Consider the following 17,260-nt stretch of genomic DNA (forward strand, 5'->3'; position numbering starts at 1 on the left):
GAATTCACCCCCTTTGTCAGCCCTGAGAGTCTTTACCTGCAATCCAGACTCTTTCTCCACCATCACGTGCCAATCCTTGAACTGTGCAAAAGCTTGGTCCTTCTGTGAAAGAAAGTAGACCCACGTGAATCTGGTACAGTCATCAACAAGCAGCATAAAATAGAGAGATCCGCCCAATGATGGTGTCTGCTGAGGTTCACACAAGTCAGTGTGAATCAACTCCAACGGTTTCGAAGCCCGCCTGGAAGCCTGCTTCGGAAAGGACTCCCTGTGTTGCTTACCACGTATGCAAGAACTGCAACGTCCTTGCCTACTGTCAACATCTGGCAAGCCAACCACCATCTGGTCTTGGAAAGCTCGCCGCAGTCCATCCACATTTAAGTGGCCAAAACGAAAGTGCCACAGATCTTTGACTTGAGAACCTGTCAACGAGGAGAGTGCAGAGAGCTTGTAGATACCATTCTCCACACCGCCTTCCCTAACAACCTGGCCAGTCTCACGGTCCCGTAGAGCAACTGAATGCTCCTCAAATTCCACCCGAAAGCCAGTCTTGCATACTTCATGCACTGACAGAAGATGAAAACCCAGAGCAGGGACGTAAAGAACACGGGAAGCATGCTTGCCCCCCTTGCCGTCGGGAATAATCTCCATTCGGCCCTCACTGTGTATCGAAATAGTGGAGTTGTCGCTAATAAAGATGCGACCTGATTGCCGTTTCAGATCCAAAAAGAAGTCACGGGACGGAGTCATTTGCCTGGAAGCACCACTGTCAAGAATCCATTCTCGGGTATCCTTCGCGGTGAAGCCAACTGCCTCCTCGCTCGAAGACGACGAAGCATCGGAGTCCACCATCTCTAAGTGCACAAATGCAGGAGTCTTTGCAGCTGAGGCTGAAGAATCAGCACTCTTCCCAGTCCACTTAGGACACTTCCTCCAATAGTGGCCTTTCTCGCCACAATCATTGCAGGATCGTTCGGCCTTCAGTTTCTCTCTTTCTGAGTCAGGCTTCTTCTCAGAAGACTTCTCTGGTGAAGCCTTCCCTTTGCCCTTGTTGTTGTTCCGGCCTTTCGACCGTTGGCCAGTTAAGGCCTCCGAACCTCCGCCATGAGGAGGGTTCGTGAAACGTTCCTCCTGGTCCAAGACCATGGGCACAAGCTCCTCCCAGGTGATGGTGCTGAGCCTGCGACTCGTAAATCAAAGAGGAGTAGAAAGGGGAATACTGAGCAGGCAAGTGGGACATCAAAGTAATGGCCATGTCTTCAGATGATATCTCCTTCCCAGCCTGGAGGACTTCCTGCTGAAGGGCCTGCAGCTTGTTAATGTGCTCCCGCATCGTCGATGACTTTGCAGGGTTCATAACCTGCATCTGCACTTCCAAGGAGATCCTCTTCATGGGTGATACCCTGTTATAAAGAGAAGCCAAGTGCTGCCATATGCCTCTGGCCAGCGTCATATGATTTACGTGATTGATTACTTGTGGTGTGCAATTGAGGAAAATAAATGACTGGATCCTGGCGTTGACACGATCCCACATCTGTGCCTGTGCCTCGCGGTCCTTCTTCATTGACAGTAACTCCCCTTTCTCTGCTTCTGGCCAAGGAACCTCGATAACGAAGAAATTAGCAAGGTCATATGACTCCAGCACAGACTCCATCATAACCTTCCAGATGCCGTAATTGTTCCTGTCTAACTGACGGTCCACTGGGAACGTGGGGAGAGTCGGGATCTTCACATGCTTCTCAGCCATCTCTAACAAATCTGCCATCGCGGGGATGTAACTGAAAGGGTGGGTGGGAAAAAAAAAAACTCTAAACCTGCAAGTGGCTGTCCAGCAACTTAGCCCGCCTTCCTCTTGCTACTTCTCTTCCCGAACAGTCCAAACAGTCCACCAATCAGCAACGTAACAATCCCCTCTTGCTCAGAAAACTCCCAAGATCTTTCAAGAGCCTAGGGCTCTGATACCATGTCAAAATACGCAGCGGAAATGATAACCAAATCTGAGACCACAAGAGCAAGTTGAGTGCAGAAAATAGACAGCATAAGAGAAGTAGAGAGATAGGCGTGTAACTCTTCTCTATACGCAAGATCCCGAGGAAAAAACTGAATGAATACAATGTGGGGGCAATGGGGCCTATTTATATGGCCCCATATAGCAGTCGGCCAGCGCTAGCATGCGCCGCCAGCCCTCACGACTGGGCACTTCCAGTTGGCCAGTAAAAAAAACAGCCACGACCTTGTCACGTGCATCCCGCACTTGGATGCCACGTAGACATTTGTGTACAGAAGGTGCAGGACCTGGGATGGTGAACTGCATGTGAGCCCAGTCCGGGACGAGTCAGCCAGGTATCCATCTCAGTCGTCCGAGGTCAGGTGTGCACTGTCCTGCACATGAGACAGTGCCAGTCCGCGCTGTGAGTCTCCCTCTAGAATGATGTCAGTGGTTCTGTGTATCTGGTATGGTACCGGATGCTAGATCACTGAGTAGATAGTGGTTAGGACAAGGGGCCAGCCCATAGGGCTACCCCGGATCTTAGTGTGGGCATGGGAATGGTGTAGAACCACCCCCATGAGGGCGAGGAAGGCCCAGGCTGAACCCACCAGCCATGGAGGGGCTGTAGGACAATCCCAAGGCAAGAATAAGGCTATTTTCAGGAGGTTACAGCCTTCATAGGGCTGTAGGGCAAGTATGGGGCAGCCCATACAGGCTGCCCAGCCCATGGATTGTGGGCAAAAGGCTATGCCCAGCCTTCTAGAACCAAGCACCTGCCTCCCCAGCTTGCTAGGGAAAATACGCAGCATTTATTAGGGATTTTTTGAGCATTTAATGCTGAATTTACTCAGTCGTGGGATTTGTCTGCTGGCCGCCTGCTCTTATACTGGCCGACTGCTGCTGTAGGGTAGTATAAATAGGAGTGGTCCACAATCCCATCATTCATCTCATTATTTCACCAAGAGCTCAAGCCAATCAAGGGCTAGACAAGCCAAGGAGATTGCTAAGCAAAGGGGTGGACTTCTGAAGGTCAAGGGCAGGGATTTCCCAGCCAAGAAAGGTCAAGAATTCTGTATTTGTTTTCAGATTTACATCATTCTAATAAAGCAAATACACCATCCGTGGTGGGGGCCCTACAGAGGGTAATTGGGACCCAATACTGTGTCCTCTCCATCTCTCTCTCTCTCTCTATTTTTCTGCACTTCTCCTTTCAAGTGTTGTGCATTAATTTCCGTTGCAAAAAGAGTGCTGAATTCTGAGTTTTGAAGTTACCGATCTTTCTTCGAAGCTTCCGCATATTACAGACCCCTTCTGATCAGGTCGGCCAGCTCCATGTGTACAAGAGTGCAGTCGGCCAGCTCCACGTGTACAAGAGTGCAGTCGGCCAGCACTAGAAGCTCCTGCCAGCCTGTGGCAGCCACCCACACCATGAAAAAATGGGGAAATAATACGGGGAGTGAGGAAAAATGAGAAAACACCTATACAGGCCGGGCACACCCACAACAGAGGCCCTGGTGTCTGATAAAGACAGGAGATGACTTCTAACAGTCTCACCATCCTGTTCCCCCTCTAGGGGTTGAGACATGTTTTCCCCTACTAGTTGCTGCCTTGGGAGCCTGAGCAAGGGTGGGTGGATGGGTGCTGCGTGGGTGGGGAAAGGAACAGCAACCTGCGCACAGGGCAGCGAGGCAGCCTACAGCGGCGGGCAGAGCAGGGAAAGGGAAAGGGACAGCGACCTGCGCACAAGGCAGCGAGGCAGCCTACAGAGGTGCGCATGGAGGCGGGCAGAGGCGTGCAGGTGGGTGCGCATAGAGCTGAGGCGCACGGAGAGAAATGAAATGAAATGAAATGATATATTAACGTCCTCAAAAGGCCAAAATGACCTATGAGACCAAAAAGGTTACAACAATTGGTGGATCTGATACAATAATGTCTGTGTAAGAAAAGCTAAAACAACTAAACAACTAACTGAAACTGAAACAATAACTATGAGGAAAAGTAAGGTACTAGGAGCTCCTAATGGATAACATCTGGGGAGGAAAGCTCCAGCAACAAAGGTAAGCATCATATACATCACTATCCGAAGATGTCTCTCATCGGTCGATGGCGGATATCCTCAATGTCCTCCATGGTGAGTACTCTAACTGGACGTCTCCCATGCCGTGCTAGTATGGTCCTGATCCTCTGTTGTAGTCTCCGCCGGTGTCGAGATGGGCCTCTCATCTTGGGGCGCCTGGACCGCCCCAGCTCTATAGTCTGATCAATCAGTGTACCTCTGGTGCGGCTATACTCTGGGGCTAGCTGCAATGCCTACTGGCCCGACTGCTCAATCTCTGGTCGAAAGAAGTCTGTAATCTGCCTCTGTAGGTGTCTCTCCCTCTCTGATCCCCTCCCTCTCAAGAGACCCTCTCTATGTCTACGTAGCTCCAGCAAGTATAATCCAAGGCATCTCTGATCCTGGTATCTCATGACTCTGGAAAGTGGTCCGAAACCAGAGCACTCTGAACAGGCAGTGAAAACGGCCTCGTATCTCATAATATATTGGACAGTGACATATGTAATGTAACTCTGTCTCTTGCTCCATTTGGCACAACTGACAAATCCTGGCCTGTGCTGGTACTCCTCTGAATCTGCCAGTCTCAATCTCTAGCTGGTGTGAGGATGTGCGCATCTGACCAATAGCACACTGTACCCCATGAGAAAGATGAGTATCCATGTAGCTGGGTCTAATCACAAACCCATCCTCCGTGAGCTGGAGAAGATGATCTCTATAGAAAGCCATCTTCATACCAAGCTCGTGTGTCGGTTGTATCCATGTCCTCCTAGTGTCCAGCTGAGTCAAGTCCTGCCTGATAAGTCTGGTAATCTCTGCCCGTGTGAGAGAGAGGGAGGGTGCATCCAAGGAGTACTGAAATGGAGGTAGCCTGTCCATACTAAAGCCATGCAGTTGGAACCAAGCTGTCATCTGTGCATACCAACATGATCCGTCTCCCTGTGATGCCAACTGTCGTGAAGACTCCAGGGCTAAGCGAGCATATCTGTCTCTAGGGAGAGCCCAAGTGCTATGTATAAAGGAGACTGATCGAGTGAGTGCCTCTACTACCAATGGGGGGGCAGCCATCTCTGCACGGATAATATCATGTGGTACGGAGGCCTTGGCCCTAATCATCTGGGAAATCATAGAAACCAAGGGCCTCTCCATACATCTCCATCCATCAGTGCTACCAGCTCGGCTGTGGTGATCCAATGAGGGTCCCCATATCTCGACTCCATACAGCATGGCTGAAGTGACCAAAGTGTCAAAGAGCCAGAGCTTTGTTCGAGGTTCCTGAAACTGAACTTGCGAACACATCCTCTCTAGTCTCCCCAATGCTGCATAAGCTCTGGTCAATCTAGTCTCCGCTGCTCTCCTCAAGGAAAATAGTGGGCCACTAAAAACCACACCAAGGTAAGTATATGCATCTGTATACTCCACTGTCTCCTGACCATATGTAATGGTGGGTACTGACCTCCTAACCCACTGTGCTGTGGTGTTAAACACCATCACCTTGGTTTTACCAAGGTTAACAGACAATCCACTGTCCTGTGCAAACGTGTGCAATGCATCCAAATGACGCTGCATCCCCTCTGGAGAATCTGAGATCAGCACAATATCATTAGCATATAATAGCGGAATCCATGTCCCTGTTAGTTGTGCTCCTCTGTCACCCTCTCGCTCTACATAGTCCGAAACCTCATCCACATACATCCCAAATAAGGTGGGAGAAAGGGGGCAGCCCTGCTTCACCCCAATAGTGGAGTGAACCATCTCAGATATACCCTGAGTAGTACGTACCTGCCCCACAACTGTCCTGTATAAAGCCATGATTCCCCAAATCAGCTCTGTGGGCACTCCCATCTCCTGTAGTCTGCGCATCAGTCTGGCTCTCGGTACTGTGTCAAAAGCTTTGCGGAAATCCACAAAGCAACAATAAATCCTCCTGCCATATAATGTGCCCTCCTCAATAATAGCTTAGAGTGTCAAGATATGGTCAAGAGTGGAGAAACCTCTCCTGAACCCTGCCTGCCCTGATGCACGTATGCCCTCTCTCTCTGCCGATCTACTCAACTCCTGCTCAAGAATAGATGCATATAATCTAGCCAATGTGTGACCAATCATGATGGTACGATAATTCCTAGGAAGCATGGGATCCCCTGACTTGAAGATAGGCACAATCGTGGACATATTCCAAGTCTCAGGAAAACCCTCACACATGGCTCGGTTAAACATCATAGCAATAAGCTGTGCAAGCATATCTCTGGCATGAATAAAGTGCTCTGCTACCAAACCATCATGATCATGTGCTCTCCCAGTCCTCATTCTGTCAATAGCTTTCCTTACCATCTCAGCCGTAAAGAAAGCACGTCTCTGGGCATGGCTTCGATGGGTCTGGCAGGGGCGGCTGTCCTGGTGCTGTGTACAGGGATGTTGCATACTCACCCCAAATCTCTGTGGAGGTAATGGCTGGTGATGGTGAATGCTCATGGAATAGTCTCCATGCCTCGCCTGAGTCCTGACTCATAAATAACTAATACAAATCCCTCTCTAACTGAGCAAGATAAGCCCTCTTCTTCCGTTGCACTAGGCGCCGGAAGGTAATCCGTGACTGTCTGTGAGTGGTAACACCCATGAGCACCTCTCTTTGTAATCTGATCCTCATCTCTCTGCACTCCTCATCATACCAGCTGTTCTGGGGCATGTTCCCAGATCGTCTCTGTGTAGGCTGACTATGGGGATATGCCTCTGATGCTGCAGCATGAAGCGTCTCTATCAATATCTGAGTGAGCTCATCTAATGGCCGTCCCGGCTCCTCGGCACATAAGCGTCTGTATATCTCATCCGTGTACACGGTGTCAGTCTCCCTCGTAAAGGTATAATGAGTGTTTGGAGACCTGTCCCAATGGAGCTGTGTTGAACTGAAATGTGAGAGTGAAGGACAAGATAGCATGATCCACTGCTACTCCAACCGGCCTAGTGCCTACCATAAAATCCTGAAAAGAGGGAATCAGACTGGGCTGAGCCATAACATAGTCCACTGTACTAGCACCATGCCGATGTGGAAAGCTAGTGAAACCGCCCGCTGTCGGGAATCTCTGTAGGCCATTCAGGATGGCCAATCCATGTGCAGTCCCCATGTCTATCAAATACCGCCCATACACAGTATGTTCCTCATCCTGTGAGAGTCTAGATAGGTCCATATCCCTAATATCAAGCTCCCTCAACATCTCCTTTGAGGTATCATAAAATACTATCTGGTTATGGGCGGTCTTGCCATTGAAGTCCCCCAGGAGAATGATGTCACCATCCCTGGAGAACTCCCAAATGTCATCATCCAAAATAGAAAAGGGAGACTGCCCGCTAGGTGATGCATACACTGATGTACTAGGAGCCAAATAGCATATAGCAATGTAGATATATCTGCCCATCTCTGCCCTCAGTCTAACCCACATGTACCTAGCCTGCTCATCTCTGCGGACTATATGTATCAGTGACTGCAGCTCCTCTCTAAACAATACTGCCACTCCTCCTGAGCCCCGTCCTCTATGCTCTGAACGAGTCTCCTATCTACAAGCTGTCTCCCATCGGTATCCACTAACATGTGGCATGGACTGTCCAGGAGCCTGATGCGTCTCACAGTAGAAGATGATGTCCCTCCCCAGTGAAACTATCCTCAAAAGCCCCTACATCAAGGCGTAGAGATCCATTACAATTCCAAGTAGCAACTTTGAGTGTAGTCCCATAGGTCTCGCGCCGTCATGAAGAGCGCCTCTCCATAATCACCACCACTCTACCATCTCTATAGAAGGCCACTTTCCCTTTCTCTCGGGCTGCCCTTATCTCGGGCATAACTTCTTTCATGTGGGCAAGTTGCGAGAGTGTGAGGTCATCTCCAAGAAATATTCCCGTCTTCTTGAGTGTAGGACGTCTCTTCAAGAAGTCCTCCTTCGCTTCCATGGAGGGGAAATGAATGATAAGTTTTCTCTCCTTAGAAGATTCGCCACTACCTTCTCTCTTCTTTCCCACTCTCCATGCCTTTGTGTGCGTGGCTTCAATGCCCATCATAGAGAAGAGCTCCTTGGTTTCCCCTTCCGCATCATCATGGTCTTTAAGACCGGACGCTCGTACATGTAAGGCCCGGGTCTTCTAGAGAGAGAAAGAAGAAAGAAAGAAAGATTTTATTAACGTCTTCCAAAAGACCGAACTCGGCCTATGAGACAAATCGGTGTACCTGTATGGGGTATCCTCTGTCATCCCAACAAAATGAAAAAGTACTGAACTAAAAAGTTGAATCTGGGTGTGCAATAAGTACAATGAGTGGGGGAGGGGATGGAGCTCTACTACTAGGAGAATGCAAAGCTATATGCATGGAGTATACAATCATGATATGCAACCTAGCTAGCTCCATCCTGTACCATACTGGGGGTATAAAATGGTATACATCAATGAAGGGGGTGTCCACAGCTCCTTGAAGAACATGCCTGGGTCTGCTCTGAAGCGACCCAGCTGCTCCGCACCCTCTCTGTGAAACTGAGCTCTGATCTCTATCATCTCTCTCTGGTATAGGCGTGGTGTCCGAAAGCCAGGTGTCCTCTGTCTCCTGCGGGCTCTGAGTGTCTCTGCTCTCTGGAGACTAATTCCCTGCTGTGTAGGGGCTGGGAGTGGGATGGATCTCTGAAAAAATGTAGTAATCTGTGTCTGTTGTCCCCCCTCTGGAGCTGTTTGAGCCTGTAATGATGTCTCTCTGTGACGCTGTATGTCTAGAATGAATCTCCCTAGTATGCGCTGGTGGTTTGCTGCCTCAAAGATCTGGCGTAGGGAATGTGGCTCTCTGAATAAAATGGGATATCTCTCTCTGATGGCTGTATATGCTCTGCATTTGCATACATAATGCTCCTCACTCTCCACCTCCTCTCTACACAATCTGCATACCCTCTCCTCTCGGGGGATCCGTGTTGCTCTGCCAGTCTCGATCTCCAATCGATGTGATGAAACTCTAAGCTGACCAATAGCCACTCGGGAGCCGTGTGGTAAAAAGCCCTCCATGTATCTAGGCCTCTCTATAAATCCATCATCAGTGATACTCATGAAGTGATCTCTGTAGTATAGCATCTTCGGTGGAAGAGGCTGTGTAGGCGATATCCATGTCTCTCGTGTATAGAGCTGCCATAGGTCCTGTCTATTAAAGACCCAATGAGCCTATAAGACCAAAGTGATCCAAAAATGTTCTTGGCATATCTCATCATGGAATGGAAAATAAAATAGAAACAAAACAAAGCTATCTCACTAGGGTGATACAAAACTGTCCATGGAATCTCATCATGGAATACCAGGAACATGGAACAAGAGAGGAGCATCAGCCCCCAATAGATGGTATACCACTCTCCAAAATGTTAATGAGTATGGCCGAGAGGTCTCCCTTAGCTATGTCACGTGGAAGAGTAGCTTGATGGCAGTGGAACATGTCCTAGACCTGGAGCTGACGAGGGGATCGTGGCCAATGTCCCGGGGGCCGGGGGCATTGGGCACGTTGGAATGCGGAGGTCTAGTCCAAGGTAACTCCTCTGGGGCGAGAGGGGTTCTGAGCAGCCTGAGGTGGTTCCACGGGATCCACTGTATGGGTGTCCTCCTCCTCTTGGGTCTGGAAGAAGCTGGTGATGGTCGGTTGGTGAGGGAGGGGTCGGGGTGGTTGGGGCTGAAGCTCTCTCAAGAAAGTGTCCATGTGTCTGCGGAGCTCAAGTATGAAGGGCCCTAGGCAACGCTTGTCCAGGAATTCAATGATCCTAGAGAGTGGACCAAATTCCTCGTTGAACAGATAGTGAAACCTCATAGTATATTGGGCAGCGACATATGTGATGTTTCTCTGTCTCAACTTGTGTGTGGTATAATTGGAAGATCCTCTCCTCCTTGGGTCTCCGTATGCACTGAAGATGCACTCAGCTCTACTTGTCTCCACTGTGAGGCGGTGGGATGAAACCCGTATCTGCCCAATCACAATCCGCATGGCATGGGACATGTGAACACTTAGGTGGCCAGGCTGCTGGATGAATCCATCCTCAGTGAGCGTGAGGAAGTGATCTTTGTAGAAGTCCATCTTCGTTGAGAGCTCCGAAAGTGTGATCCATGTGCAGTGGGTGTAGAGGATGAGAAGATCTACCCGGATACCCCGGTTGGTGTTCTCATGAGAGAGCGGGAGAAAAGGGGAGTCCGAACTGTACTGAAGGGGTAGGAGGCGGTCCACGCGGAGCCCATATACTGAGAGAACCAAGTGGAAACTAAGGCATACCATACACTAGGGTGGACCTCGCGGGTGCTAGTTGTCTCGAGCACTCTAGGGCAAGCCTCGGGTACCTACAAGGATCCATGTGACTGATGTGATGGAGGTATGTGACTGTATGGAAGAGTGCATCTTCTACCATCGGAGTTGCAACAAACTTTGATTGGATAATCTGGTGTGGGACTGATGGTTTGCTGTGGATCATACGGGAGAACATCATGACGTGGGGCCTCTCAACTCGCCACTGATCCTCATCGGATAAATTTGGTCCCTAGAAGGCTGCTCCATACATCAAGGCTGGTGTGAGGAGGGTGTCAAAAAGCCGACCTTTCGTGCTGGGCCCTGGAAATGTGCCTAGAAGCACTTCCCCTCTATATGTGAAGCTCAATATGGATGTGAAGGGGTGGGAAGTATTGAAGACCAATACCTTGGTTTTACCAAGGTTAACAAAGAGGTCTTGCTCAGTGCAGAAGTCCTGTAAGGCATCCAACTGTCTTTGAAACCCCTTTGTTGAATCTGAAAGGATGACGATGTCATCTGCATAAAGTAGTAGGGGGGTCAATATGCCTACTAGTGTGGGACGAGCCCCGCCTAATTTGTCAATGAAACTCGAAATCTCATCAATGTAGAGGCCAAAAGGATTGGGTGATAGAGCTGGGCCGTGTTTCACCCCAATAGTATTGGAAATCTCTTGCGATGCACCTCGGGGGGGCTCTCACTTGTCTGGTGATGGACTCATAGAGGGCGATGATGCTCCAAACCATGTTAGATGGGACTTCCGTTAGACGGTGTAGGAGACGGGCTCGGGGTACAATATCAAAAGCTTTGTGAAAATCCTCAATGCAGCAGTAATTCCTCTGATGTTGTGGTCTACCCTCGTCGATGATGGCATGGAGGGTGAAGATGTGGTCAAGGATAGAGTAGCTTCTCCGAAAGCCTGCTTGTCTCGTGAGGCTCTGCATCCTTGTCTCTCTACAAATGAATTGAGGTTTGGCTCTAGCACCGATCCATAGAGTTTGGCCAAGGTGGCCAATCATGATCATCCTGTAATAATTAGGATCAAGTGGATCTCCGGCTTTGAGGATGGGGATGATGGTGTTAGTGGATCAAGAGGGTGGAAATCCTTCACAAAGGGTTCTATTGAACATGTAGGCGAGTAGGGGCCCCAGGGTATCATCGGCATGTGAGATGTACTTGGCAGTGAGTCCCTCGTGATCTTGGGCTTGCCCGTTGCGTAGTCTACGAATGGCCTTGAGGACCATGCCCTTTGTGAAGAATGTGGGGTGAGGATTTGGTGGTGGGGGTAGAGGTGGCTGATGGGGGATATGATCGAGGGAGCATGCATAGGAGTGCCATGTGTCCGGGCAAGTGATAGGTGTGGGGGGGTGATGTTCTCGGAGTTTCCTCCAGGCCTCTTTGCAGTTAGGCCCTAAGAAGAGTTGGGATAATTCATCCTCTTTCCAAGCGTAGAACTCCCATTTCTTGCGTTGGGTGAGGCGTTGAGAAATCCGTTGCGCTTGGTGCTTCGTGATTCGCCCAATCCGTACCTCATGCTTAAGATGGGTGCGTGTGGCTTGGCATTCGTTATCATACCAACAGTTTTGGGGCATGGAACCACAACGTGGCTTGGTGGTAGACCAGTGCGTGCAGATGAAGGAAGTGGTGGCAGATGTGGAGTATGGTGGTGAGTTGTGATGTGAGGGCGGGTAGGGGGACAATAGGTTCCACATCCTGGAGTTGGTGCTAGATGTGGTTGGAGTAAACAAGGTCAAGCTTGTGATCAAAGTGGACCTGGGTGTAATGTAAGATGGGGGGTGGTGGCGGAGGGATGGGGGGCGTGCAGGTAAGAGTGAAAGAGAGGTAGGCATGTTCAGCTTCAAAGGGGGGTGGCGGGATAGAGAAGTTGGGAGGTGTGCCAAAGCCAAAGATCCCATTAGGGTGTCCATGGAGCTGTACCTCCTGAGTGAGGGAAGGAGGTGAGGGCGTCGGAGGAGGGTCATTGGGACATCCCGTCATAGATAATAAGACCATGTGCAGCTCCCATCTCTAAGAAATGTCTCCCATACACGATGACCTCCTCACGGTCCTATGATGATCTTTGCAGCCCCATGTTAGTGATGTCCAGCTCTTGTAGTTTGATAGGGTTGTCTAGATCGAGTAATGGGACTTGCTGACTCCCCAGCGCATCCCTATTTGGGACGATGCTTAATGATAATGACCCTACCATCTCTATAGATAGCCCACTTGCCTACTCTACGGGCCTCATGAACTGTCACCATCGCCTCACACTGGTGTGCCACCTGTGCTGGGGTGAGATCATCTCCCATATACACCTGTAGCCGCACCCAAAGATACCGTGCATCCTCGCCCTTCTGGACGATGTTGAGAATTTGTCAGAGATGGGATCTAAAAAGGACAGCTACCCTTTTTGAGCCATGCACTCCTCCTGATGTGCAGGTGTCGCCTCAGAGAGCTGACTCCCACTCGTACCTGGCTATGTATGGTAAACCCCTCTGAGGGTTGTGATGAGTCTCTGTATAGAAAATGACATCCTTGCTTGTGAGAATCTCGCTCAAACCTCCTGGATTCAACCACAGGGTGCCATTGTAGTTCCATACTGCTAATCTCAGGTGTTTGGTCTTATGAAACCCGCGTCCCTATTTGGGACGATGCTTAATGATAATGACCCTACCATCTCTATAGATAGCCCACTTGCCCGCTCCATGGGCCTCATGAACTATCACCATCGCCTCACAATGGTGTGCCACCTGTGCCGGGGTGAGATCATCTCCCATGTACACCTGTAGCCGCACCCAAAGATACCGTGCATCCTCGCCCTTCTGGACGATGCTGAGAATTTGTCAGAGATGGGATCTAAAAAGGACAGCTACCCTTCTAGAGCCATGCACTCCTCTGATGTGCAGGAGTCGCCTCAAAGAGCTGACTCCCACTCGTACCTGGCTATGTATGGTAAACCCCTCTGAGAGTTGTGATGAGTCTTTGTATAGAAAATGACATCCTTGCTTGTGAGAATCTTGCTCAAACCTCTTGGATTCAACCACAGGTGCCATTGCAGTTCCATATTGCTAATCTCAGGTGTTTGGTCTCATGAAACCGGCGTCCCTATTTGGGACGATGCTTAATGATAATGACCCTACCATCTCTATAGATAGCGGGTGATGGTTGGCTTGCAAGGGAGGGGTCGGGGGGCTTAAGCTCTCTCAAGAAAGTGTCCCTGCGTCTGTGGAGCTCAAGCAGGAAGAGCCCTACGCAACGCTTTTCCGGGAAGTCAATGATCCTGGAGAGTGGACCAAATCGCTTATGAAACAGATAGTGAAAGCTCCCACGGATCTCATAGTATACTGGGCAGCGACATATGTAACGCTCCTCTGTCTCAACCTCTGTGCGGCATAGTCGGTAGATCATCTCCTCCCTTGGTCTCCGTAGGAGCTCCCCGGCTCTGAAGACGTGCTCAGCTCTACCTGTCTCCACTTTGAGGCAGTGGGATGAAACCCGTATTTGGCCAATTGCAATCTGCATGGCATGGGACATGTGAACACTCAGGTAGCCCGGCTGCTGGATGAATCCATCCTTAGTGAGCGTGAGGAAGTGATCTATGTAGAGGTGCATCTTTGTTGGGAGCTCCGAAGGTGTGATCCATGTGCAGTGGGTGTACACGTTGAGAAGATCTAACCGGATAACCTGGTTGGTGTTCTCATGAGAGAGCTGGAGAAAAGGGAGTCCAAACTCTACTGAAGGGGTGGGAGGTGGTCCATGCGGAGCACATATAATGAGAACCAAATGGAAACTAAGGCATACCATACTCCAGGGTGGCCTTCGCAAGTGTGAGAACATCATGATGAGGAACATAATGACTTGGGGCCTCTCAAGTTGCTGCCAATCCTCATCGGATAAATCTGCCCCCCAGAAGGCCACTCCATACATCAAGGCTGGTGTGACGAGGGTGTCAAAAAGCCAACCCTTCGTCCTGGGCTCTTGGAAATGTGCCAAGTAGTGCCGCTCAAGTAAGCTCAAGGCTGCATATCCCCGTGTCACCTGGCATGTGCTGCGGGAAGCATGGCGAAGCGTGGGCCACTGAAAGTGACACCAAGGTAGACATAGGATGAGACAATCTCCACAGGATCCCCTCTGTATGTGAAGCTCAATCTGGATGTGAAGGGGCGGGAGGTATCGAAGACCATTACCTTGGTTTTACCAATGTTAATAGAGAGGTCCCACTGAGTGCAGAAGTCCTGTGCATCCAATTGTCTCTGAAGCCCCTCGGCTGAATCTGAAAGGATGCGATGTCATCTGCATAAAGTAGTAAGGGGATCAATATGCCTGCCAGTGTGGGACCAGCCCCACCTAATCCGTCAATGAAGCTTGAGATCTCATCAATGTAGAGGCCAAAAAGAATGGGTGATAGAGAGCAGCCCAGGTAATGTCCACTACTTGAGGCGGAGCCGCTCTTATGTCGTTGAAGGACGTCCCAGATCTAGAGCTGATGCGAAGAGGGCCTGGATCTTGGAGGATGGGGATGTCTGGCTCTTTGAAGGGGCTTGATCCTGGATAACTCACGTGTGAGGTGCTAGCAGGTCTTGGGTCTGGGGGCTCTCTCTTGGCGGGCACGGTGACCCATCCATGGTCTGTCAATACCCTTCGGTGTCGGCGGTGTCTAGTTAGAGAGAGATTGTATTAACATCTACAAAAGACGTAAAGGGTCTATGAGGCCGAAAAGTGATACATGTAATTTGTAAGTAACCATCTGCCAAAAAAAACAGGGCTATGAGGGATTTGATGTCAGGTCCCTCTCTTAGAAGCCCTTACCACTAGGCCACATGCCTGTGGAAAAAAGTCCAGAACTTTCTGTAAGGGGTTTTGATGCAATCAATATTGACTCTCAACATTTTTTGATATTTGATCCTTGTGCAACAAATATGGCTGCAGGTTATTTATGACCTTTTGACAGAAAGGAAAGAATCTTCTCGGGTTGTCACTGTTATGGAAGAAAATTGTCTAATGGAACTGAAAGGATTAAGCCAATTTCATTGTGATACAGAAGAAGATGCCTTGAGATATTTTCTACGAGGTGAACGCCGTCGCTCTGTTAGTGCCAACACAATCCACAAGGTGGGAACTGCATGAATCACAATCAAAGCTGGTCTGTTTTCCTTTATGGTAACAGTAAGGCAATTCTGTAAGGCCTGCTCAGGCATTGATCACAGGATAGTAGAGTGACTGGAGATTTAACCGTAAGTTTGTCTGCAGATGGCAAATAGATCCCATTGCATGTTCACTATATATGTTGAGAGACACACCAAAATGAGAGATTACCCTGATCGAACAGCTGCAAGGCTCAACCTTGTAGATTTAGCCGGTTGCGAACGCTTTAAGTGCACAGATGCTGCTCGGCAATCTGAGAAAGAAATTCTAAGCATCAATAAGTCATTAACGTTTCTTGAGCAGGTGATCCTATTTCAGCGACTCTCATCACTTGTTGACATAGGTAGAAAATTTTTCCTGTATTTCTCTCTTTGCTTCATGCTTCTTGTTGTTTTACTGTTTTAAATGTTTGCACAGACTTGGTGACAGATGTATTTGAATGCATAGATAGGCGAATAGATTGGTAAATTTATTCAGTATTTTATCCTTAGGCTTCTTGATAAATCTTATTTTTCCAAGAAAAGATAACAAAATTGATATATCTGAAAGGACATTGAATGTATGCTAAGAAGTAAAAGTATCAGAGAAGGGGAAGGGGAATGAGGGGTGGGGTGGGGGCATTTTGGGAAATGATCCCATCGGTGCAGCTGAATGAGGGCTCTTCATAAGGCACTAATGACGCATGGGAGGGGTAGCTGTCCCCCTTATGGTCTTGTGATAGTGTGTGAGACCCCTACCCCTCAACAAATAGAGTAAATTTGACAGTGGAAGACAACCACAAGGGGTGGAGCACCTCACTCGGGGCCTCTCCTAACATTGTCTCAACGAATAGCTACTTGAGTATCAATCTGTATGAGATACTACAAGAAGGCTTTGTCAAGAAAGGTAAGGGGATTCCTTTGGGGTTCTATTCGTCTCGACTCTCTGGACTTCTATAACTAGATTCAGTAGTTTATTCCTCATTAATTCTCACAAGCAGGACCAACAAGTGGCTCCCTGAGGCTCAACTTGCGGTACCGTACTCCTCTATTAATGAAGATAACTACTCTATTCTCCTACGAATCCTATTTTCTAGCAGCTAGGTCATTTCGCGGAGTCATTCTCTCTCATTTCATAAATCCCCGTTTCCTTAGTCGCATATGTGTTAGATTTTGTGACCAAGCCTAACCGTATCCGACACAGTGTGTTAGTCAACCACCTTATCACTTATGTTACATGCACTGAGCTTGATCGTGATAACGCACAACAGGGCCTTCTTTATACCTTTATGTGGTGAGAATATTTAGCATCCAATTTAGAGAGTAGAGAGAGAAGAGAATGAGAATGTAGAAGATGACACAGTTTTGGTTCCCAAATACCCATTGAAGCCCCCCCCACCCGTCCCACCGCCCCCTCCCCCCCTCTCTTCAAGCAAGAGTATTTGTTTATATTATTCTTTGGAGAGTGCTTTACAATGCTTCAGTAAACAAGTGATGTGAATGCCCAACGCATGGACGAGGAAGATCGTACGTCGGCTGAGTATCCACCTAATCCGAGGCTCTGCTGAAGACTCTTCTAGCCATTGATGCAAGTCGAGATAGTTGTAGGACTGCACATATGCTGGCTGAATGTGAGAAGGAGCTTCCTTGATGCCTGGAGAGTTTGGATGCTGTCTTGCTTCTGCACTTTCTGCTGACTACCTGAATATTTGATGTGGGATTGAGGCTATATGGTCTCCTACTGCCGGTTGGCTGCTTGAAGGCTGTTGGCCTACTGAATTTCCCAGGACTGCATTAAATGCTCCAGTCGGCTG

The 17,260-nt window shown here is 49.1% G+C and overlaps 1 protein-coding gene across 8 annotated transcripts in view; it reads left to right on the forward strand.

The window, feature by feature from the left end:
- The window catches only part of LOC147621564 (kinesin-like protein KLP1), a 115,788-nt gene that overhangs the window by 18,495 nt on the left and 80,033 nt on the right, over positions 1–17,260 (forward strand). For all 8 annotated transcript variants that reach the window (XM_086824328.1, XM_086824329.1, XM_086824332.1 and 5 more), the window contains exons 5-6: positions 15,253–15,435; positions 15,574–15,771. In XM_086824328.1, the coding sequence (XP_086680454.1) occupies positions 15,253–15,435; positions 15,574–15,771 (381 nt within the window). The remainder of the gene's footprint in view (positions 1–15,252; positions 15,436–15,573; positions 15,772–17,260) is intronic.

Source organism: Cibotium barometz, chromosome 30 (assembly GCF_041138505.1).
Source record: "Cibotium barometz isolate CiBa-2024 chromosome 30, ASM4113850v1, whole genome shotgun sequence".
Classification (NCBI taxonomy): Eukaryota; Viridiplantae; Streptophyta; class Polypodiopsida; order Cyatheales; family Cibotiaceae; genus Cibotium; species Cibotium barometz.